We start from the raw sequence: 25,680 nt of genomic DNA on the forward strand, positions 1-25,680 counted from the left end.
CCACCTACGTTATCATGATTTCATACGGGAAACTCTACCTGTGCTGCTAGAACATGTGCCTTTACAAGTATGACATAACATGTGTTTCATGCACGATGGAGCTCCTGCACATTTCAGTCGAAGTGTTCGTACGCTTCTCAACAACAGATTCGGTGACCGATGGATTGGTAGAGGCGGACCAATTCCATGGCCTCCACGCTCTCCTGACCTCAACCCTCTTGACTTTCATTTATGGGGGCATTTGAAAGCTCTCGTCTACGCAACGCCGGTACCAAATGTAGAGACTCTTCGAGCTCGTATTGTGGACGGCTGTGATACAATGCGCCATTCTCCAGGGCTGCATCAGCGCATCAGGGATTACATGCGACGGAGGTTGGATGGACGTATCCTCGCTAACGGAGGACATTTTGAACATTTCCTGTAACAAAGTGTTTGAAGTCACGTTGGTACGTTCTGTTGCTGTTTGTTTCCATTCTACGATTAGTGTGATTTGAAGAGAAGTAATAAAATGAGCTCTAACATGGAAAGTAAGCGTTTCAGGACACATGTCCACATAGCATATTTTATTTCTTTGTGTGTGAGGAATGTTTCCTGAAAGTTTGGCCGTATCTTTTTGTAACACCCTGTATAGCTCAATGTAAACGCGACTTAATATTCCAAACTTTTGTTGAAGTCTGTACATTGCTGTGGAATGTTTTGAACTGCCAGACCAGGCACCAGTGGCCTGACTACATATAAAATTAAGTCACCGTTATGGTCGTCAGAAATTAGGTGTGGGGAGATTACGTGTGAACACCTCCTGCGGTACTCTTTAACTCGAGGCGTGGCCGCATGCAACAGGTATCCGCGTGGTGACGTTCGCCAACCAGCTCGCGCCTCTGCAGTGGTGTTGGCAAGTAAAAGCCGATTCGCTGCAGCTGCCCGATGTCCACTCGACACGAGCAGGACTACTGTTATTATCAGTTACCTTAAATCCGACTCCATTAAAATCACTGACATAAAATGAAATGGCTGGAGCCAGTGCGGAGGAAATCAGTAACGACGCAAGTGAGACGGTATGACATCCACGCTGTCATTTGACAAGAGATCGTGCGCTGTTAGTGAAACTGCTTTATATGAACGGCAGCAATTACAGTGCCGCATCGAGAGAGTATCGCCGACTGGAAGGTATGAGGATAGGCCAGATGTCATTAAATGGTTTAAAGAAGATGATAGTGAAATTCGAAGACACGGATAAACTTGGTGTGGTACCTGGAAAAGGAAAGTGTGGTGGTAGCTACTGACGAAGCTGCTGTTGCTATAATTGGCCATGTAGGACGTACCCCTGGTAGGGCTAGTGCTGATGCAGTGTCACGAGAATTGCCCACCCCATGGTCAACACTACGGGAAGTTTTGCCGTCTATTTTACGCCGATACCTGTACGACATCGAGACGGTGCCGCAACTGAAACTTTATGATCCGCAGCAACGTTCTGAATTTGCTATTCGACTTATGGCATGCATCGAAATTGATGTCACGTGGAAGGGCAATATTCTAGGAGTGATGAGGCACATTATACACTTCAGGGTGCAGTGAATACACAGAACTGCCGAAAATCGGGTACTGTTAAATCGCATGTTGAGCACGAAGAGCGACTGCACTCGCCGTATGTGACTGTGATGTGTGAAATAGCAATCAGTTATACTCTCGGTCCGTCCTTCATTGAAGAGAATACACCCAGAGGGCCTGTTAGGTGTTTTGGAAGATTGCAACTGTATGGAAACTGTTTTCATGCAAGATTAGGTAACACGTCATGTCACCTGCCCAGTGACAGATCTGTTCAATGAAGTCTTCCACCTAAGTGTTATCTCCAGAAGTATTCCAGACGCATGGCCTGCAAGATCACCTCATCTGAATCCACGTGGCCGGCCGGTGTAGCCGTGCGGTTAAAGGCGCTTCAATCTGGAACCGCGTGACCGCGACGGTCGCAGGTTCGAATCCTGCCTCGGGCATGGATGTGTGTGACGTCCTTAGGTTAGTTAGGTTTAAGTAGTTCTAAGTTCTAGGGGACTGATGACCACATATGTTATGTCCCATAGTGCTCAGAGCCATTTGAACCATTTTTTTGAATCCACGTGACTTTTGGCTCTGCATATACCTAAAAGAACGCGTGTTCCAGGGACACGCTCACACTCTACCTGATCTGAAGCCCAGTATACGCGAACACGTTACTAAGATTCCACCGGAAATGCTACGAGCTACTGCTGATCACGACGTTTTACAGATGCAGTATCTCGTGGCGTCTCGGGTGCTCATACTGAACAAAGGCTGGAAGCTGAGGTTAATAATAAGAGCAATATCACACCTTTCTCACTTGTTTGACCTTCTCTTTCCATGTCCCGTTCATAATCCATCACAGAATCGTTTCCTCATGTCTTTCTCGCGCTGACAGCGCCAGGTTTGTACCTGGTGGCCAAAATTGGAACTTTTTTTTCAGTTTAAATCAGTTCCGCATTAACGCATTGGAATATCTAAAAATTTTCGCTGTCATACGATATTCCACAATGGAGCTCTGTGAGTTATAATTATACAGGGTGGTCCACTGATCGTAACTGGGCCAAATATCTCACGAAATAAGCGTCAAACGAAAAAACTACAAACAACGAAACTTGTCTAGCTTCAAAAGGGAAACCAGATGGCGCTATGGTTGGCCCACTAGACGGCGCTGCCATAGGTCAAACGGATATCAACTGCGTTTTTTTTATAAATAGGAACCCCCATTTTTTATTGCATATTCGTGTAGTACGTAAAGGAATATGAATGTTTTAGTTGGACCACATTTTTCGCTTTGTGATAGATGGCGCTGTAATAGTCTCAAATATGTGGCTCACAATTTTAGACGAACAGTTGGTAACAGGTAGGTTTTTTAAAGTAAAATACAGAACGTAGGTACGTTTATACATTTTATTTCGGTTTTTCCAATGTGATACATGTACTTTTGTGAACTTATCATTTCTGAGAACGCATGCTGTTACAGCGTGATTACCTGTAAATAGCACATTAACGCAATAAATGCTCAAAATGATGTCCGTCAACCCCAATGCATTTGGAAATACGTGTAACGACATTCCTCTCAACAGCGAGTAGTTCGCCTTCGGTAATTTTTGCACATGCGTTGACAATGCGCTGATGCATGTTGTCAGGCGTTGTCGGTAGATGATGATAGCAAATATCCTTCAACTTTGTCCACAGAAAGAAATCCGGGGACGTCAGATCTGGTGAACGTGCGGGCCATGGTATGGTGCTTCGACGACCAATCCACTTGTCATGAAATATGCTATTCAATACCGCTTCAACTGCACGCGAGCTATGTGCCAGACATCCATCATGTTGGAAGTACATCGCCATTCTGTCATGCAGTGAAACATCTTGTAGTAACATCAGTAGAACATTACGTAGAAAATCAGCATACATTGTACCATTTATATTGCCATCGATAAAATGAGAGCCAATTATCCTTCCTCCCATAATGCCGCACCATACATTAACCCACCAAGGTCGCTGATGTTCCACTTGTCGCAGCCATCGTGAATTTTCCTTTACCCAATAGTGCATATTATGGCGGTTTACGTTACCGCTGTTGGTGAACGACGCTTTGTCGCTAAATAGAATGCATGCAAAAAATCTGTGATTTGTCCCGTACTTTCGCTTGTGCCCAGCGGCAGAACTGTACACGATGTTCAAATTCGTCGCCATGCAATTCCTGGTGCATAGAAATACGGTACGGGTGCAATCGATGTTGATGTAGCATTCTCAACACCGACGTTTTTGAGATTCCCGATTGTCGCGCAATTTGTCTGCAAATGATGTGCGGATTAGCCGCGACAGCAGCTAAAACAGCTACTTGGGCATCACCATTTGATTCAGGTTGTGGTTGATGTCACACATGTGGCTGAACACTTCCTGTTTCCTTAAATAACGTAGCTATCCGGCAAACGGTCCGGACACTTGAATGATGTCGTCTAGGATACCGAGCAGCATACATAGCACACGCCCATTGGGCATTTTGATCACAATAGCCATACATCAACACGATATCGACCTTTTCCACAGTTGGTAAATGGTCCTTTTTTTCTGTATTGTCATTTCACACCTTACATAAGGTGGGCTGGCAGTGGCACAGTACGCCACTCTTCAGCAACAGGTATTACAAGAGAAAAAACAATGGAGACACAGAATGAAAATAACATAATGGGGGGACAAAAAACAGTAGATACGGTAACGAAAAAACACGAAGCCGTTCACACACGAAGAAAACCAAAGAAACTGGTAGCACTGAACAGGGACACTGACGGTGGAGATGACACGTGAACAATGGAGCGAGGGCGGTGAAAACACTGAAGCACAAACATGACAACACACACACACAACTGATGGCGATGATCTCCGGTACGTGAATGTCCACTTAATGTGTGCGAGTCCAGGGACCTGCCAAGAGGGGAAAAAGGTGGGGGGGAGGGAGAAGGGAGAGCGGTGATGCCAATGGCAGAGGAGATGGGGGGAGGAATGAAGGTATGGGGGTAGGGGAAGCCCAGGGGGAGGAAGGGAGGAGGGAGAGAAGGGAGAGAGGGTGCCCTGAGGAAAAAACACAAAAACTGTGAGAGGAGGATCAAAGTTGATAGGAGGAGTACATGGAGGGGAGGAGGGCATCATCAGGGAGGGGGAGCAGGTGGGACGTGGAAATACAGGTGCGGCAGCGGACGGGGGCGGGATAGAATGGGAGAGACAAGCGGGTGAGGAGGATCTACTTTACGGAAGGTGTAGAGAATCCGTATCCGTTCGAGGAAAAGGAGGAGGTGGGGGAACGGAATAAGTTCATACAGGATCCGCGTGCGGGAGGGGAGACGGATGTGATAGGCGAGGTGGAGAGCATGGCGTTCAAGGATTTGAAAGGATTTATAAAAGGGGGGGGGGGGGGGGCGAAGATCCAGGCAGGGTGGGCGTAGCAGACGATAGGGTGGATGAGGGATTTATAGGTGTGGAGGATGGTGGAGGGGTCCAGACCCCAAGTACGGCCCGAAAGGAGCTTGAGGAGATGGAGTCGGGAGCGTGCCTTGGCTTGGATTGTCGGGGGGGGGGGGGGGGGGGTCCTGGAGAGGCGACGGCCAAGGGTGACGCCAAGCTACTTCAGGATGGGGGTGAGGGCGACAGGACGGCCGTAGATGGTGACATAGAAGTCGAAGAGACTGAAGGAAGGGGTGGTTTTGCCTACAATGATCGCCTGGGTCTTAGAAGGATTGACCTTGATCAACCACTGGTTGCACCAAGTGGCGAACCGGTCAAGATGGGATTGGAGAAGGTGTTGGGAGCGCTGCAGGGTGGGGGCGAGGGTAAGGAAGGCGGTGTCATCGGCAAACTGGAGAAGGTGGACGGGGGGTGACGGCGGCGGCATTGTCCGCCGTATACAAAAGGTACAGAAGGGGGCAGAGGACGGAGCCTTGGGGCACACCAGCTGAGGGAAAAAAGGTGTAGGAATCCGTGTGGTGGATGGGTAAACGGTCCATTTTAACACGGGTAATGTATCACGAAGCAAATACCGTCCGCACTGGCGGAATGTTACGTGATACCACGTACTTATACTTGTGTGACTATTACAGCGCCATCTATCACAAAGCGAAAAAAGTGGTCCAACTGAAACATTCATATTTCTTTATGTACTACACGAATATGTAATTAAAAATGGGGGTTCGTATTTAAAAAAACGCAGTTGATATCCGTTTGACCTATGACAGCGCCATCTAGCGGGCTAACCATAGCGCCATCTGGTTTCTCCCTTCAAGCTAGACGAGTTTCGTTCTTTGTAGTTTTTTCGTTTGATGCTTATTTCGTGAGATATTTGGCCTGGTCACTATCAGTGGACCACCTTGTATATGGAATCATTTCCTTTTGTGTTTCTCACGCTGACGGCGCCAGGTTTGCACCTGATGACAAAAATTGAAACTATTTTTTTTTCAGCGTAAATCAGTTCCACATTAACGTATTGGAATATCTAACAAGTTTCGCTGCCATACGATATTTACAGCTCATACTGGACCTCTGCAGGTAGCTGCACTACAATTTTAACAACCCAGTACAAAGCTACCAAGGAGTTGTCAAACCTAAGGCTCGCGTTACTGCTCCTCCATTGCATTCCACATGTGGACCAATGCGATATTAAGGAGGTGAGCGTAATGGTTTGGGACGTTAGCCAAGCTTCTAATTTTTAATAGTCGTTTTTGTTATCGAGAAGTTTGGTTTTCATGCTACTTTGGTCTCCGAGTATTAGAAGCTTTTTGGGGGTGTGTGAATCTGCGTCGTTTGAAGAGGCACATGTGGTGGAACCCCCCCCCCCTCTCCCCCTCCTTCCTCAGGTTCTGCGCCTGTCATAGGCACAGCAGAGCGCGCTCGTAATGCCGCGTAAGCTGCGGTAACAGTTTCCAAAGTTGCGAGCGGCAGCGGTGTCACACAGTTAGCTTCGAGCCTCGGCGCGCGGGAGGTGCGAGGCGGGCTACACCGGGCTTAAACGCTCGCTGCCCCAACTTGGCTCGTTAACTCGCCGCTTAATTCTCCCTGACGAATGGCCGCCGCTGCGAGGCGCTCCGTTTCCGCCTTCTTCTAGCCGAGAGACCCCTGCTGCACCGTGTTGTCGTTATCGGTAAAAACCGACGCCACACAACTTTCTTCAGATTAAATACGTAGCCTTCCATGGCTTGTCAGTCTCATTAAAGCACATTGTAAGATAAAAAGAAAGAAGCACCACGAAGCAATAATCCGAAGGGGACGGAAATCGAAAACATATTCAAATACAAAATTTAACTACATTAAATTTCCTACAAAAAGGTCTTGTTCTTTTTTCCATAGGACTAATACGAGGCGTGTTTTTAAGTAAGTACCGTTTTGAAATTTAAAAAAAGACGTGCTAAGATATCTCAATGATTTTATTTTTACATGAAAGCCTGTACCATAATCTACGCACTGACGCCATGACAGTCTGATTCTTCCTTGTTTACGTTGTGTACTCACAAGGGGACCTCCCCGTCGCACTCCCCTCACATTTAGTTATAAGTTGGCACAGTGGATAGGCCTTGAAAAACTGAACACAGATCAATTGAGAAAACAGGAAGAAGTTGTATGAAACTACGAAGAAAATAAGCAAAATATACAAACTGAGTAGTCTACGCTCAAGATAGGCAACATCAAGGATACTGTGAGCTCAGGAGCGCCGTGGTACCGTGGTTAGCGTGAGCAGATGCGGAACGAGAGGTGCTTGGTTAAAGTCCACCCTCGAGTGAAAATTTTACTTTCTTTATTTTCGCAAAGTTATGATATGTCCGTTCGTTCATTGACGTCTGTGTTCACTGTAGTAAGTTTAGTGTCGGTGTTTTGCGACCGCACCGCAAAACCGTGCGATTAGTAGACGAAAGGACGTGCCTCTCTAATGGGAACCGAAAACATTTGATCGGAAGGTCATAGGTCAACGGATTCCTCCACAGGAAAACACGTCTGATATATTCTATACGACACTGGTGACGACATGTGCGTCACATGACAGGAACATGTTGTCGACCCACCTAACTTGTACACTTCGCGAATGGGTAAAAAGATTCTTCTAGCTTTCCTGATTTAGGTTTTCTTGTGGATGTGATAATCACTCCCAAAAAAAGTGATGAAAACATAAGAGTTTGTCACATAAACTGCAACAAAAGAATGCAACAGTTTCACAGTCGCACAGTTTTCCCTGTGCTCTGTCAAAACATATGTTTTTAACGTTTTCAATTTTTTCCGTGTGTAGACCGTCAAATCCTGCAAATGTCCAAGCAAATCTGAACATGTCCTGTAATTTTGGAGAGCGAGTTGATTATGTGCGAGTGCCTGAACTTTGATAACTGTCTGAAAATAAAAAATTAAACTTTTCACTCGAGGGAAGACTTGAACCAAGGACCTCTCGTTCCGCAGATACTCATGCTAAACACGGGACCACGGCGCTCCCGAGCTGGCATTATCCTTGATGTTGCCTATCTTACTCATGGACTACTCAGTTTGTATATTTTGCTTATTTTTTCATAGTTCCACACAACTTCTTCCTGTTTTCTCGATTGATCTGTGTTCAGTTTTTCAAGGCCTATCCACTGTGCCAACTTATAACTAAATCTGAGGGGGATGCGAGGGGGAGGTTCCCTTGTCAGTGTTTAAGATGCCTCCGATTATCGTGAGTCCCGCCGACTGTGAAGTACGGGCTCTTATAAGATTTCTTAGTGCTAAAGGCCTAAAAGCGATCGATATTCATCGCGAGATCTGTGCAGTTTACGGAGAAAACATTATGAGTAATGGAATGGTAAGAAAGTGGGTGAGAGCATTTAAAGATGGCCGCACAAATGTGCATGATGAACAACGGAGTGGGCGTCCTTCGGTCGTTAATGAAAGTTTGGTGCAGGAAATGGACAATAAGGTGACACAAAACAGACGCTTTACGATTTCCTCCTTGCGGGATGATTTTCCTATGTTTCTCGTAGTGTTTTGTATGGCATTCTCACCGAGCACTTGAATTACCAGAAATTGTGCGCACGTTGGGTACCGAATATGTTGACGGATGTGCACAAAACGAAATGTTTAGACAGTGCACTGAATTTCCTTGAGCGGCACCACAACGACGGTGATGCTTTCTTAAACCAAATTGTTACGGGCGATGAAACATGGGTGGCTTATGTCACATCAGAATCAAAGCATCAGTCCATGGAAGTTGAGCAAGGGCATCGTTTTGCTGCAAGACAATGCCCGTCCGCATGTGGCGAATCAGACCAAATATCTCACCACATCTTTTCGATGGCAAACTCTGGCTCATCCTCCGTACAGCCCCGATCTTGCGCCCAGTGACTACCATCTGTTCCTGCAGTTGAAGAAACACCTGGGCGGTCAGCGTCTTCGAGACGATGACGAAGTCGAAACAGTGGTGATGCAGTGGTTAACAAGTCAGGCGACAGACTTCTATGAGGAGGGTATTCAAAAACTGGTACAACGTTATAACAAGTGCCTCAATATTGACGGAAATATGTGGAAAACTAGATTAAGGTACAGGCTTTCTTGTAAAAATAAAATTATTGAGATATCTTAGCGCGTCTTTTTTTAGTGTCAAAACGGTACTTACTTAAAAAACAAGCCTCGTAGTTCGCATATAGCGAACGAGAGAATATGAAACTCTTGCGTGTAGTATTTAAAGGTGTTGGGCATTGTATAAAACCTATTGGTAGGGGCAGCTGAACCACATATAAAATATATATTTAAAATATGTTGAGCCTATGTGCGTATGATCGGTTTCTTTTATTTTGTTTTTTTTAGTACTATGTAAAAATTTGAAGTAAATCGGTCAAGAATTTTCCGAGAATTTTGGTAACAACGTTAAACAGTAACTTGTTTATACATAGCAGTATACATTAACGGTCTTTTCCTATATTTATCAAAACTAGACATGATTGTCTTATTTGGATTGCCGCGATCGTTCTTTAAATAAAAGTGTGGCATTTCAGTCTTTGATCGCTATTTTTTTTTTATTTTCAGTGACCGGTTTCAGGCTAGTTGCCCACTTTCAGATATGTTAGATAAAGTTAAAAATACTATTAACAAGAGAGATTCAGTTACTGATAGAACTATGTTAGTTTACAAAAAGAAATTTTGGAATGTATTAAATGCCAACACACCATATATTGCAGTTACAGCGTAAGCTGTTAGTACAGAACTATTGGTTGGCTGTCATAACTAAAGTAATTTTTTTTGTAATCTGTTTAAACCTTACATCACAGCTTGGAGAAACCTGATTGGTAAAAGTAAAAAGTGCCCTCTATCTGTAAGAATTGTACATATATAATAAGATGTTATTTTTTCACCATACATGTTAATGGCGAATATACTTTTTAAAAATAAGACAATTTTTAAAGAAATAACATATGAATAATCTTTTATGAGTGGACCATGAACTGAAATAATTTACACTAATTTAAAAATTTTTTTGGCGTGGCGCTGTATACCTTTCGACGTAGGGAAATCCTCTCCACCACCAATCAATAAAAAGAAGAGGAAACGCACATTTTCGAAAGAATATGTATATGTTTTAATTATATTTTTAAGTTTCTGTATAAAAATTTTCATGTGTTATTTCTTTAAAAATTGTCTTATTTTTAAAAAGTATATTCGCCATTAACATGTATGGTGAAACAATAACATCTTAGTACATATATACAATTCTTACAGATAGAGGGCACTTTTTACTTTTACCAAGCAGGTTTCTCCAAACTGTGATATAAATTTTAACAGATTAAAAATTACTTTAGTTATCACAGCGAACCAAGAGTTCTGTACTGACGGCTTACTCTGTAACTGCAATATATGGTATGTTGGCATTTAATACATTCCAAAATTTCTTGTTTAAAACTAAGATGGATCTATCAGTAACTATATCTCACTTGTTAATTGTATTTTTAACTTTATCTAACAAATCTGAAGATGGGCAGCTAGCCTGAAACCGGCCATTGAAAATAAAAAATAGCGATCAAAGACTGAAATGTCATATTTTTATTTCTTTTCCTATATCTTACCCATATTTTCCTCAGAATTCCAAACATATTGCACCGTTTTACATTTGCAAATGCTTTTTCCAGGTTGACAAATCCTGTGAAAGTGTCTTGATTTTCCTTCGGTCTTGCTTCCAATTGCCAACCGCAATGTTAGAATTCCCTCTCTGGCGCCTTTACATTTCCTAAACCCAAATGAATATGTTAGCGAAACCAAATTTAGTATCAATTATTTATTTCATTTAATTGCAAGGAAACGGACTAATAAAAGTGTGGAGCTATTTTCTGGTGCGCATGAATATTTCCTTGAATTTAGAAACTATGCTGAACTGGTGGGAGACATGGCGAAGCATCAAACTACGTCATATGCATAATCGTGGTGTTATTTCGTTTCTCTTTTAACTGGAATATTTTTAGAATGAGGAATAAATCTCATCTTTGTCAGCATACACTTTCCTGCAATTTAACAAATAAATGACGCCTGGTTTGCATTTTCTATTGAGAGTTGTACAAAATTTATTAGCCACCCCAGTGGCGCAGAGGTCGAAGCGATTGGCTTTTGACTATTCATCCGAGATGAGTCCAGGTTCGAATCTCGCTGAGGCATGGATGTTGTGTTTGTGTAAAGGCACTGGCTCTTTCACTTCCGTGGAGTCCGTGGTCCTAAATTAATGACGGGCGACTACTCATCGGCCATTGAGTTCCTGAATGTGGTCATTAAACCCCAACTAAAAAAACATTTATTAAGTACATTTTTTCATTAAATTGTTTCTTTCAGCGAAGTTACTGGACTTGCAATGTTCCTTCTTCTGTGCAGTAAATTTTTGTTTCAAAATGGCTCTGCCGGCCGGAGTGGCCGAGCGGTTCTAAGCGCTACAGTTTGGAACCGCGCGACCGCTACGGCCGCAGTTTCGAATAGGTGTGTGTGATGTCCTTAGGTTAGTTAGGTTTAAGTAGTTCTAAGTTCTAGGGGACTGATGACCTTAGATGTTAAGTCCCATAGTGCTCAGAGCCATTTTCAAAACTCAAATGGCTCTAAGGTCATCAGTCCCCTAGAACTTAGAACTACTTAAACCTAACTAACCTAAGGACATCACACACATCAATGTCCGAGGCAGGATTCGAACCTGCGACCGTAGCGGTCGCGCGGTTCCAGACTGAAGCGCCTAGAACCGCTCGGCCACACCGGCCGGCAGCACCTTTTTGGCTTAAGATTTTTTTTTTCGTTAGACAGAATCAGAGTCAAAGTCAGTGTTTAAATTTTTTCTCTTTCTCAGTTTTCTCTCCTAATTTGCCCAGTTTTTTCACTGTTCGATTTGAAATTAATTTTTGCGTTGCCGCCCTTAAAGTTTTTCTGCCCTAGATGGCCGCCTAGAGTTGCCTAATGGTAGAAACAGGCCTGTCGCTGTAATACCCACTAGCTTCCCTCGCCATAAACCCAGGAGTTAAAAAGGCAAGAGCCTTGATAATCGCTGCTTCCTGTAACCATTCACCAGATATTGTACGAACACCCCAGCGTCGTTGTGTCCGCCACACACTGAAGCGAGACTATCACTGAACACCACATGATGCTACCCAATGTCCCAGTTGACTCTTGTTCTACACCAGGGAAGTATATGCTGTCTGCGGTATGTTGTCGTTGGTAAGCGACACTTGGAAACTGTTTCTAGCAGTCTGTTCCCGATAGTTAGTGCGGACAGCCTACCTGTAAACTCTGTCCAGAACTCAGCTGTTTCCATCTGCATATTCCTCGGATCAAGACGGATAATTCTAGGATCTGTTCTTGGTATAGCCCTTCTGGAAGGACTCGTGTTTGCTGCACTGATGTCCAGAATCAGTCACATGAAGACCCGTTCTGCATTCACTGGACTATTATCCAGCAGTCTGTCGGTACAATGTTCTCATGTCGCTCTTGCAAATCATTCGACCTTTCTCAGAGTGAGGGTGAAAGATGGTCGTGAGCTGTTTGTATGCACAGTGTGTCCCAGTTCCGTTAGTACAGCTTGTGCGAAATTCGAAACTGCAGTGCTATCTCGTGGCGAGTTGCGGTGTTACGATCCTTGAAGTTTGAAAAACAGCTGTACATGAAGTCAAAGCGCTAGTATTGCTGCAGCAGGCATCCTGACCTCGAACGTAACAGTACGTGTCCAACACGCGTCTGAAAATGGCAGTGGAGCAGTAAAGCAACAACAAGCTTTTTTAGTCCTCTAGCGTTTGTGGCCGAGAATCCGTCGAAATCGACCAGAATACCGAGAGGAAGCTTCCTCCCTGACGACGCGTCATCCCACAATGCGAAGACTGCGCGTGACTACTTGGCCAGCGATTGGATCACAGTCCTACATCACCCGCCGCATTCGCCGGATTTGGCTGCATCCGACTTCTGGTTATTCCCCAAATTGAAGCTGGCAATAAAAGGACACAGCTATGGTGCTATTAAGGACATGTAGCAAAACAAGCTGAGACGCATTCCCATTTTGTTTTGTTATTTGCCTCCTCAAATGACTTTTTTTGCTTTCTTAATTTCACTACTGGCCATTGAAAGTGCTTCACCACGAAGATGACGTGCTACAGACGCGAAATTTAACCGACAGGAAGAAGATGCAGTGATATGCAAATGATTAGCTTTCCAGAGCATTCACACAAGGTTGGCGCCGGTGGCGACACCTACAACGTGCTGACATGAGGAAAGTTTCTGATTTCTCATACACAAATAGAAGTTGACCGACTGCCTGGTGAAACGTTGTTGTGATGCCTCGTGCAAGGAGGAGAAATGGGTACCATCATCACGTTCCGACTTTGATCAAGGTCGGATTGTAGCCTATCGCGATTGCGGTTTATCGTATCGCGACATTGCTCCTCGCGTTGGTCGAGATCCAATGATTGTAAGCACAATATGGAATCGATGGGTTTAGGAGGGTAATACGGAACGCCGTGCTGGATCCCAGCGCCCTCGTATCACTAACACTCGAGATGACAGGCATCTTATCCGCATAGCTGTAACGGATTGTGCAGCCACGTCTCGATCCCTGCGTAAACAGATGGGGACGTTTGCAAGATAGCAACCATCTTCACGAACAGTTCGACGACATTTGCAGCAGCATGGACTATCAGCTCGGAGACCGTAGCTGCGGTTACCCTTCACGCTGCATCACACACAGGATCGCCTGCGATGGTGTACTCGACGACGAACCTGGGTGCACGAATGGCAAAACGTCACCTTTTCGGACGAATCCAGGTTCTGTTTACAGCATCATCAAGTTCCATCCGTGTTTGGTGTCATCGCGTTGAACACACATTGGAAGCGTGTATTCGTCATCGTCATCGCCATACTGGCGTATGACACAGCGTGATGGTATGGGGTGCCATCGGTTACACGTCTCGGTCACCTCTTGTTCGCATTGACGGCACTTTGAACAGTGGACGATACATTTCAGATGTGTTACGACCCGTGGCTCTAGCTTTCATTCGATCCCTGGAAACCCTATATTGCAGCAGGATAATGCACTACCGCATGTTGCAGTTCCTGTACAGGCCTTTCTGGATACAGAAAACGTTCAACTGCTGCCCTGGCCAGCACATTCTCCAGATATCTCACTAATTGAAAACGTGTGGTCAATGGTGGCCGAGCAACTGGCTCATCAAAATACACCAGTCACTACTCTCGATGAACTGTGGTATAGTTTTGAAGCTGCATGGGCAGCTGTACCTGTAAACGCCATCCAAGCTCTGTTTGACTCAATGCCCAGGCGTATCAAGGCCGTTATTACGGCCAGAGGTGGTTGTTCTGGATACTGATTTCTCAGGATCTATGCACCCAAATTGCGTGAAAATGTAATCACATGTCAGTTCTAGTATAATATACCCGTTTATCATCTGCATTTCTTCTTCGTGTAGCAATTTTAATGGCCAGTAGTGTATCATTAGTGTTAGTGAGCGTTAGTGCTGTGGCCTTCTCCACCAGACATCACGGCGCCTAGAGTATCGGCTACCAAACTGACAGCCTACAGCTGCGGGTTGCCCGCCTTTGCAGGCACACCGAAGCACTACACAACCGACAGCAACAACCACAACAACAAAGCAAAGACATCAGCGGCTACCAGGGGCCACCACCGGCCCACATAAACATAAGGAAGAGGTCGCTGCAGATCCCGGAACTATTTTGACACGTCAAACCACGTGATGGAAAATTGTTCCGAGTTTCTCATCCGCCGGAGCGCCATAAAGGCCGGCTCTCGGCCGCACATCGGCAGTTCATCGACCGCCAGCAGACGTGGATAGCTGCCGCTCCGGCAGCCCGGCTCGGATCTTCTCGCTGATCTCTGTATTAGGCTTGGTATATTGTGAGGTGTTGGCAGAAGAGCCAACACCGTGTTGCTAGAGGAGGCCGAAATGCACGCGTTTAAGCTCACGCAGACTGGCGTGAGGTCTGGAACAGGAAAAGTATCTGAGAACTTAGAAAAACGGATGCATTTGGTGTAGTACTTAACTTTAAGCCATAATTGGAGAGCATCGCTCTTGATGATACAGGATTTACAATCTCAATATAAACTGGTAATGGCGCCTTGCTAGGTCGTACCAAATGACGTAGCTGAAGGCTATGCTAACTATCGTCTCGGCAAATGAGAGCGTATTTGTCAGTGAACCCTTCCTTGCAAAGTCGGCTGTACAACTGGGACGAGTGCTAGGACGTCTCACTAGATCTGCCGTGTGGTGGCGCTCGGTCTGCAATCACTGACAGTGGCGACACGCGGGTCTGACGTATACTAATGGACCGCGGCCGATTTAAAGGCTACCACCTAGCAAGTGTGGTGTCTGGCGGTGACACCACATATTGGAGAAGTCTCTGGCGGAGACTAGTAGGAAATTATTTCAGTTGTTTTCTATCTTATTCTTGTATGTAGTTGTGATTCGAAGACGGATCACTGTTTTGTGTTGGTGTTATACTTGGAGAATTTGTTTTGGTTAATTGAACAGTCCAACAAATTGTTTCGGGCTTTGATCGTTAGTTTCTTCTGCTTACGCTGACATATCAATTAGTGTTAGTCAGAGATGTGCTATAAGACAGACCTGCCATTCTGTAATTCCGACTATGCGGTACTTACGCGAAATGTCCGTTGGCGGCGGTAGAATCGTTCTGTAGTCAGCTTTAAATATTCTCAACAGTTTAAAGATAGATTAAGAGCAGTGTTGACAGCAATAAAATGTATATTTGCAATGTTTACCGGTTTCGCTCTGCACGTGGCCATCTTCAGACTATCATATACCATGATGGTTGGTGATGACGATGAACGGATCAGAAACAAAGTGCAAAAGTTTAGTTTTTCTGTGTAAAAAAAAAAAAAAAAAAAAAAAAAAAAAAAAAAAAAAAAAAAGCAGCCACACTTCATCCAACGAACGTGAGTACACGAATAGCTAAGCAACAGCTAAAAACAAAACACACCAAAATAACTGGTTTCCACAACACTTCCACTATCCCAAGTATATACTGTTGACAAACGAATTTCACCTTTGTGTATTTGTTTACTAACAACCGCTCACATGGTCGCAGATGGAATGATATTCGCTCAGTTAAAAATGCGACAACAGAAAAAAAGCACAGAAAATATGTCACAAACAGCGCCAATAATAGCTGAAAACATGCTGTAGCATACAATAAATGATGTAGTATGAAAGTATCAATATAAAATTATATTTCAAAAGACGATTTGTAGTAATGTTTTACTGTGTCTACACAACCATACCATTTTCTACGAGTTTTAAATTTAAAAATAAATAAAAAACCACTTATGATGGTGATATTTGGCGCCGAAACGAGTTTGCGATAATAAAGAAATAAACAAGTAAACAGGTTCGCAGGAGAGCTTCTGTAAAGTTTGGAAGGTAGGAGACGAGGTACTGGCAGAATTAAAGCTGTGAGGACCGGGCGTGAGTCGTACTTCGGTAGCTCAGATGGTAGAGCACTTGCCCGCGAAAGGCAAAGGTCCCGAGTTGAGTCTCGGTCGGGCACACAGTTTTAATCTGCCAGGAAGTTTCAAGTAACACGGTGTTTTGCATCAAGGCTGACTCAGTTTCTGACATTAATGAACTGAGCTGGTGCTATGACTCCACGAACGCCAACTGCTCGAAGATAGACACATCGTAACCGAAACCGGAAATCTTTGCAAATATACGTTTTATTGTGGCCAAGGTTGATTTTAATCCATTTTTAAATTATTTTAGCCAGACCGAAGTCTTTTTTTTCCGCGAGAAATGTTCTCAACAGTATTCCTCGAAAAGGACGTCTCCTTCCCTCCAGGCATCCTCATTTGAGTTTCCAAAGCATCTCCATAATGTAAGCTTGTTATTGCACAACTTGAGTAAAAGAAGGATGAACTGATGCGACACATCCTACGGCATGAAATAACTGTTAATTTGGTAATGGAGGAAAACGCACGAGTAAAAGTTGTAGGGGAGACCATGGGATGAACACAGTAAGTAGGTTCAAATGGTTGTGCGCGGGATTAGCGGAGCGGTCTCCGGCGCTGCAGTCATGGACTGTGCGGCTGGTCCCGGCGGAGTTTCCAGTCCTCCCTCGGGCATGGGTGTGTGTGTTTGTCCTTCGGATAATTTAGGTTAAGTAGTGTGTAAGCTTAGGGACTGATGACCTTAGCAGCTAAGTCCCATAAGACTTCACACACATTTGACCATTTTTCAAATGGTTGTAGGGTGGAGTAGTTACTGGGAGATGAAAAGGCGTGCACCTGCGTCAGACCAGTCTTCAAACTGAAAACAACAACAACAACAACAACATGATTTTATTGAAACAGTACAACAGTTTTGCAGCTGTCACTGAAGGTTTTCGTGATGTATCACTGTACTTTCCGGTCTATGTGTACGCTACAAAATTTGGAAAATCATTTTGTGACCCTGCTGTGTGTGTGTGTCTTGCAGACGTACATCGGTAACGTGCTGGTGTCGGTGAACCCGTACAAGAAGCTGGCGCTCTACTCTCCAGACGTGGCCAGGGCGTACCTCTGCCACGGACCCCACCAGCTGCCGCCGCACGTGTAAGTCTGTCACCCAACTCCTCCACCTAGCTGTTAACATTTCCTCACTGTCACACTGACGCTTGTAGGGAAAGGTCGACTAGCGTCGGACATATACGCTTTCTTTGTTATTTTTATTATGCACTAGCTGTTTCCAGCCACACGTTTCTATGTCTCTATCTGGTCAAATGGAAAAGAAAGAAAAGAGAAAGCGTGCCTTTCCTATATGTACATTGGATAAACGTTCTGATGTCCTTCTCCCTCCTGTCTATATCCATCTCCTCTTCCTTCCCCTCTCTCTCTATCTTCTCCCCCACCTCTCTATCCATATCCTTCTATTTTTCTGTCCACCTTATCCCCACTTTTTCTGTCCTTTCCTCCCTTTCCCCTGACCTTGAGTCTTGTTTATTGTTACTTCAAATTCAGATTCTGTAGCAGTATCTAATCGTAAGCCGATAAGCCTTAAATACAACATTCCTGTGTGCTAACAATATTTGCCTATCATAGAGGGTGTTTCAGAAGTGGTGGTCAATATTGAGGGATATGACTGGAATTATCATTCGAAACAAAAAACTCAAGCAAACATGTGCTGTAAAAGGCATACCTTAAGAGCTGTGAAACAAATCTCGTCACTGCAAGCTCTTTGCTTTCTACGTTTTTGGGCAGTGGTAGTATGGACCAAAACAAGAAAAAAAAATGTACTCTAAAATGCTTACCTTAAAAGTTACGAGTAATTGTTCATTAGAAGAGTCGTGTTTCCACGGAATGAAGATGAACAAGTGCCCATAGCTCTTAAGGTATGTATTTTAGAGCACAAGTTTACTGGACTTTTTTCTTTTTTTGTTCCATACTACCACTTCCCAAAATATGGAAAGAAAAGAGCTTGCAGTAGAAGAGATTTGTGTCACAGTATCGAAGATCAAGAATTGCGCATAGCTCTTAAGGTATGCGTTTTACAGCTCATCTTTACTTGACTTTTTTTGTTTCAAATGATCATTCCTGCCATATCCCAGAATATTGATTAACAGGGCACTGTGCTGGGCTGCGTTTGCATGGAATGGAAGATGGAGCTGTTATGGATGAAATTGAGCCTTATCACCGGGCACAATTGTTCGTGATTGGTTTGAAAAACATTCTAGACAATTCGAGCGAATGATTTGGTCACGCAGATCGCCCGACTTGGGACATAATCGAGCGGTCATTTCGTCTGCAAAATCCTGCACTGGCAACTCTTTCGCAATTCTGGTCTGCTATACAGGTAGCGTTTCTCGCTTCCCGCGCACGGGGTCCCAGGTTCGATTCCCGGCGGGGTCAGGGATATTTCCTGCCTCGAGATGACTGGGTGTTGTTGTGTCGTCTTCATCATCATCATTATTCATCCCCATTACGGACGGAGGAAGGCGATGGCAAACCACCTCCACTAGGACCTTGCCTAGTACAGCGGTGCTGGTCTCCCGCATCGTCCCCTACGCTCCTCGGAGTATGGAACCTCATCGTCACCACACAGGTAGAGTGGCTCAGTGTTTCGGCTGGGGACTTGAACGACTTGTGGAGTCAATGCTACGTCGAGTTGCTGCACTACACTGGGCAAAACGAGATCCGTCACTACAGGGTGGTCCATTGATAGTGACCGGTCAAAATATCTCACAAAATAAGCGTCAAACGAAAAAACTACAAAGAACGAAACTCGTCTAGCTTGAAGGGAGAAACCAGATGGCGCTATGATTGACTCGCTATATGGCGCTGCCACAGGTCAAATGGATATCAACTGCATTTTTTAAAAATACGATCCCCCATTTTTTATTATACACTCCTGGAAATGGAAAAAAGAACACATTGACACCGGTGTGTCAGACCCACCATACTTGCTCCGGACACTGCGAGAGGGCTGTACAAGCAATGATCACACGCACGGCACAGCGGACACACCAGGAACCGCGGTGTTGGCCGTCGAATGGCGCTAGCTGCGCAGCATTTGTGCACCGCCGCCGTCAATGTCAGCCAGTTTGCCGTGGCATACGGAGCTCCATCGCAGTCTTTAACACTGGTAGCATGCCGCGACAGCGTGGACGTGAACCGTATGTGCAGTTGACGGACTTTGAGCGAGGGCGTATAGTGGGCATGCGGGAGGCCGGGTGGACGTACCGCCGAATTGCTCAACACGTGGGGCGTGAGGTCTCCACAGTACATCGATGTTGTCGCCAGTGGTCGGCGGAAGGTACACGTGCCCGTCGGCCTGGGACCGGACCGCAGCGACGCACGGATGCACGCCAAGACCGTAGGATCCTACGCAGTGCCGTAGGGGACCGCACCGCCACTTCCCAGTAAATTAGGGACACTGTTGCTCATGGGGTATCGGCGAGGACCATTCGCAACCGTCTCCATGAAGCTGGGCTACGGTCCCGCACACCGTTAGGCCGTCTTCCGCTCACGCCCCAACATCGTGCAGCCCGCCTCCAGTGGTGTCGCGACAGGCGTGAATGGAGGGACGAATGGAGACGTGTCGTCTTCAGCGATGAGAGTCGCTTCTGCCTTGGTGCCAATGATGGTCGTATGCGTGTTTGGCGCCGTGCAGGTGAGCGCCACAATCAGGACTGCATACGACCGAGGCACACAGGGCCAACACCCGACATCATGGTGTGGGGAGCGATCTCCTACACTGGCCGTACACCACTGGTGATCGTCGAGGGGACACTGAATAGTGCACGGTACATCCAAACCGTCATCGAACCCATCGTTCTACCATTCCTAGACCGGCAAGGGAACTTGCTGTTCCAACAGGACAATGCACGTCCGCATGTATCCCGTGCCACCCAACGTGCTCTAGAAGGTGTAAGTCAACTACCCTGGCCAGCAAGATCTCCGGATCTGTCCCCCATTGAGCATGTTTGGGACTGGATGAAGCGTCGTCTCACGCGGTCTGCACGTCCAGCACGAACGCTGGTCCAACTGAGGCGCCAGGTGGAAATGGCATGGCAAGCCGTTCCACAGGACTACATCCAGCATCTCTACGATCGTCTCCATGGGAGAATAGCAGCCTGCATTGCTGCGAAAGGTGGATATACACTGTACTAGTGCCGACATTGTGCATGCTCTGTTGCCTGTGTCTATGTGCCTGTGGTTCTGTCAGTGTGATCATGTGATGTATGTGACCCCAGGAGTGTGTCAATAAAGTTTCCCCTTCCTGGGACAATGAGTTCACGGTGTTCTTATTTCAATTTCCAGGAGTGTATATTAGTATAGTACATAAAGAAATATGAATGTTTCAGTTGGACCACTTTTTTCGCATTATGATAGATGGCACTGTAATACTCGCAAACGTATAAGTACGTGGTATCACGTAACATTGCGCCAGTGCGGACGGTATTTGCTTCGTGGTACATTACCCGTGTTAAAATGGACCGTTTACCAATTGCGGAAAAGGTCGATATCGTGTTGGTGTATGGCTATTGTGATCAAAATGCCCAACGGGCGTGTGCTATGTATGCTGTTCGGTATCCTGGACGACAACACCCAACTCTCCGGACCGTTCGCCAGGTAGTTACGTCACTGGGCACAATAGAAAATACGGGACGATGACAGATGTTTTGCACGCGTTCTGTTTAGCGACGAAGCGTCATTCACCAATAGCGGTAACGAAAATCGGCATAATATGCACTATTGGGCAACGGAAAATCCACGATGGCTGCGACACGTGGAACATCAGCGACCTGGGCGGGTTAATGTATGGTGTGGCATTATGGGAGGATGGATAATTGGCCCCCATTTTATCGATGGCAATGTAAATGGTGCAATGTATGCTGATTTCCTACGTAATGTTCTACCGATGTTACTACAAGATGTTTCACTGCATGACAGAATGGCGATGTACTTCAAACATGATGGATGTTCGGCGCATAGCTCGCGTGCGATTGAAGCGGTATTGAATAGCATATTTCATGACAGGTGGATTGGTCGTCGAAGCACCATACCATGGCCCGCACGTTCACCGGATCTTACGTCCCCAGATTTGCTATCGTGATCCACCGACAACGCCTGACAACATGCGTCAGCGCATTGTCAATGCATGTGCGAACATTACGGAAGGCGAATTACTCGCTGTTGAGAGGGATGTCGTTACACGTATTGCCAAATGTATTGAGGTTGACGGACATCATTTTGAGCATTTAGTGCATTAATGTGGTATTTACAGGTAATCACGCTGTAACATGCGTTCTCAGAAATGATAAGTTCACAAAGGTACATGTATCACATTGGATCAACCGAAATAAAATGTTCAAACGTATTGTTTTTTCTTTATTGTAATTTTAATCACCTCATACAAGGCGGGCTGTCAGCAGCATATTACGCTGCTCTTCAGCCTTGAGTGATACAATAATATGACATATAGGTGGCACAGATAATACAATAAAAACGGCGGGCAAAAAATGTAGATACGAAAAACAATAAACATGAAGTCGTTCACGCTGGACGAGAAAAAACAATAACACTTGTTGACACGGCGCACATAACACGGATGACTGCGGCGGCACACGTGAACAGTGGTGGCGTGACGGCGAAAGAACACTAAACACAAAACGACGTCACACACGGGAAACACGAGGAGATGATCTCCGGCGCACGAATGTTCACTGAGCGTGTACGAGTCCGGGGACCTGCCAAGAGAGGAGGAAGGGGGTGGGGGAGGGAGAGGGGACAGCAGAGATGCCAAGGGCAGAGGAGATAGGGGGAAGGGAGGAAGGGGGAGGGGAAGCCTGGGGGAAGAGGGGTGGAGGAAGGGGGAATGGGGGGAAAAGGAGAGAGAAGGGAGGGAGGGGGCCCAAAGGAAGAGACACAGGAAATGGGAGGGGAGGATCAAAGTTGATAGGAGGGGTAGATGGGGGGGAGGAGGACATCATCAGGGAGGGGGAGCTGGCGGAAGCCACCTTGGGAGAGGCTAAGGAGGGTGGAGAGATGGAGACCGGGTGGGACATGAGAATACAGGTGCGGCAGTGGGCGGGGGTGGGAGAGGATGGGCGAGACAAGCGGGTGAGGAGGATCGGGTTTATGGGAGGTGTACAGGATCCGTATCCTTTCAAGGAAAAGGAGGAGGTGGGGGAACGGAATGAGATCGTACAGGATCCGCGTGGGGGAGGAGAGACGGATGCGATAGGCGAGGCAGAGAGCATGGCGCTCAAGAATTTGAAGGGATTTATAAAAGGTAGGGGGAGCGGAGATCCAGGCTGGATGGGCGTAACAAAGGATAGGACGGATGAGGGATTTATAGGTATGGAGGATGGTGGAGGGGTCCAGACCCCACGTACGGCCAGAAAGGAGCTTGAGGAGACGGAGTCGGGAACGTGCCTTGGCTTGGGTTGTCCGGAGATGGGGGGTCCAGGAGAGGCGACGGTCGAGGGTGACGCCAAGGTACTTAAGGGTGGGGGTGTTAAAACGTACCTACGTTCTGTATTTCAATTTAAAAGACCTACCTGTTACCAACTGTTCGTCTAAAATTGTGTGCCATACGTTTGTCACTATTACAGCGCCATCTATCACAAAGCGAAAAAAGTGGTCCAACTAAAACTCATATTTCTTTATGTACTACACGAATATGTATTAAAAAATGGGCGCTCCTATTTTTAAAAAATGCAGTTGATATCCGTTTGACTTATGGCAGCGCCATCTAGCGGGCCAACCATAGCGTCATCTGGTTTCCCCCTTCGAGCTAGACAAGTTTCGTTCTTTGTAGTTTTTTCGTTGGACGCTTATTTCGTGAGATATTTGGCCTGGTCACTGTCTATGTACCACCGTGTATACTAGGAGGTATCCTGTTCAAAAATGTTCAAATGTGTGCGAAATCATATGGGACTTAACTGCTAACATCATCAGTCCCTAAGCTTACACACTACTTAACCTAAAATATCCAAAGGACAAACACACACACACCCATTCCCGAGGGAGGACTCGAACCTCCGCGGGACCAGCCGCACAGTCTATGACCGCAGCGCCGTATACCGCTCGGCTAATCCCGCGCGGCGGAGGTATCCTGTGTCTTTTTTCATCTCAGTGTAGGAATACACACCGTTGCATCGTGTCGTGGCAGGTGATTAGCACGCACCGCTGGCAGTAACTGGCCACGCTGGAGTGGAGAGCCTGGAACTGCTCCACCCTCCCCCATCTGGCAGGCCCCTGAGTTGGCTGTATAATGCCTCCCCATCGTCGCCGCCGCCTCCGCGGAACAAAAGGCAGTCAGCCAGCGATGCAGATTCCCGCCTCCCGCCGGCGGATTAATATCGGGACATTGGCGCTCATTTAGCACTGGCGAGATTAAAAACCCGTCCCGCCTGCTGATCGCCAGACAACAGCCGGCGACAAGTGGCGGTCCCCCGCCCACGAACGTGCTAAGCGGCGCGGCGCCGTTCTCAATTCTCTGCAGCAGCCCACGTGTGAAAATGGTGTTCCCGTTAATGGCCCGCATATCTAACGTTTAGATTAGATTAGTACTTGTTCCATAGATCATGAATACGACACTTCTAATGCTGTGGAACGTGTCAGGTTAATAAAAGGTGTCTATACAAGATATTACATTACACAAAATGTACATGACACTTAATATTTTTAGTTTTTTTTGTGGGTGTTGGGGAAATTACCCACTTACTACACTACTGGCCATTTAAATTGCTACACCACGAAGATGACGTGCTATAGACGCGACAGGAATAAGATGCTGTGATATGCAAATGATTAGCTTTTCAGAGCATTCACACAAGGTTGGCGACGGTGGCGACACCTACAACGTGCTGACATGAGGAAAGTTTCCAACCGATTTCTCATACACAAACAGCAGTTGACCGGCATTGCCTGGTGAAACGTTGTTGTGATGCCTCGTGTAAGGAGGACAAATGCGTACCATCGCGTTTCCGACTTTGATTAAAGTCGGATTGTGGCCTATCGCGATTGCGGTTTATCGCATCACGACATTGCTGTTCGCGTTGGTCGAGATCCAATGACTGTTAGCAGAATATGGAATGGGTGGGTTCAGGAGGGTAAGACGGAACGCCATGTTGGATCCCAACGGCCTCGCATCACTAGCAGTCGAGATGACTTTTTAAGTAATAGAACCCAGTCCGTTGTCCTCGATGGTGAGTGTTCATCGGAGGTGAGGGTATCATCTGGAGTGCCCCAGGGAAGCTTGGTAGGTCCGCTGTTGATTTCTATCTACATAAATGATCTTTTGGATAGGGTGGATAGCAATGTGCGGCTGTTTGCTGATGATGCTGTGGTGTACGGGAAGGTGTCGTCGTTGAGTGACTGTAGGATGATACAAGACGACTTGGACAGGATTTGTGATTGGAGTAAAGAATGGCAGCTAACTCCAAATGTAGATAAATGCAAAGTAATGCAGATGAATAGGAAAAAGAATCCTGTAATGTTGGAATACTTCATTAGTGGTGTAGCTCTTAACACAGTCACGTCGATTAAATATTTGGGCGTAACATTGCAGAGCGATATGAAGTGGGACAAGCATGTAATGGCAGTTGTGGGGAAGGCGGATAGTCGTCTTCGGTTCATTGGTAGAATTTTGGGAAGATGTGGTTCATCGGTCAAGGAGACCGCTTATAAAACACTAATACGACCTATTCTTGAGTACTGCTCGAGCGTTTAGGATCCCTATCAGGTCGCATTGAGGGAGGACATAGAAGCAATTTAGAGGCGGGCTGCTAGATTTGTTACTGGTAGGTTTGATCATCACGCGAGTGTTACGGAAATGCTTCAGGAACTCGGGTGGGAGTCTCTGGAGGAAAGGAAGCGTTCTTTTCGTGAATCGCTACTGAGGAAATTTAGAGAACCAGCATTTCAGGCTGACTGCAGTACAATTTTATTGCCGCCAACTTTTATTACGCAGAAAGACCACAAAGATAAGAGAGATTAGGGCTCGTACAGAGGCATATAGGCAGTCATTTTTCCCTCGTTCTGTTTGGGAGTGGAACGGGGAGAGAAGATGCTAGTTGTGGTACGAGGTACCCTCCGCCACGCACCGTATGGTGGATTGGGGATTATGTACGTAGATGTAGATGTAGACAGGCATCTTA

At 46.0% G+C, this 25,680-nt stretch overlaps 1 protein-coding gene across 1 annotated transcript in view; it reads left to right on the forward strand.

Moving 5' to 3' along the window:
- Positions 1–25,680, forward strand: part of LOC124552612 (unconventional myosin-Ia) — a 730,641-nt gene that overhangs the window by 387,997 nt on the left and 316,964 nt on the right. Inside the window, exon 3 of the mRNA XM_047126936.1 lies at positions 17,514–17,629. Within this exon, the coding sequence (XP_046982892.1) occupies positions 17,514–17,629 (116 nt within the window). The remainder of the gene's footprint in view (positions 1–17,513; positions 17,630–25,680) is intronic.

The sequence above is a fragment of the Schistocerca americana genome, chromosome 10, assembly GCF_021461395.2.
Source record: "Schistocerca americana isolate TAMUIC-IGC-003095 chromosome 10, iqSchAmer2.1, whole genome shotgun sequence".
Taxonomy (NCBI): domain Eukaryota; kingdom Metazoa; phylum Arthropoda; class Insecta; order Orthoptera; family Acrididae; genus Schistocerca; species Schistocerca americana.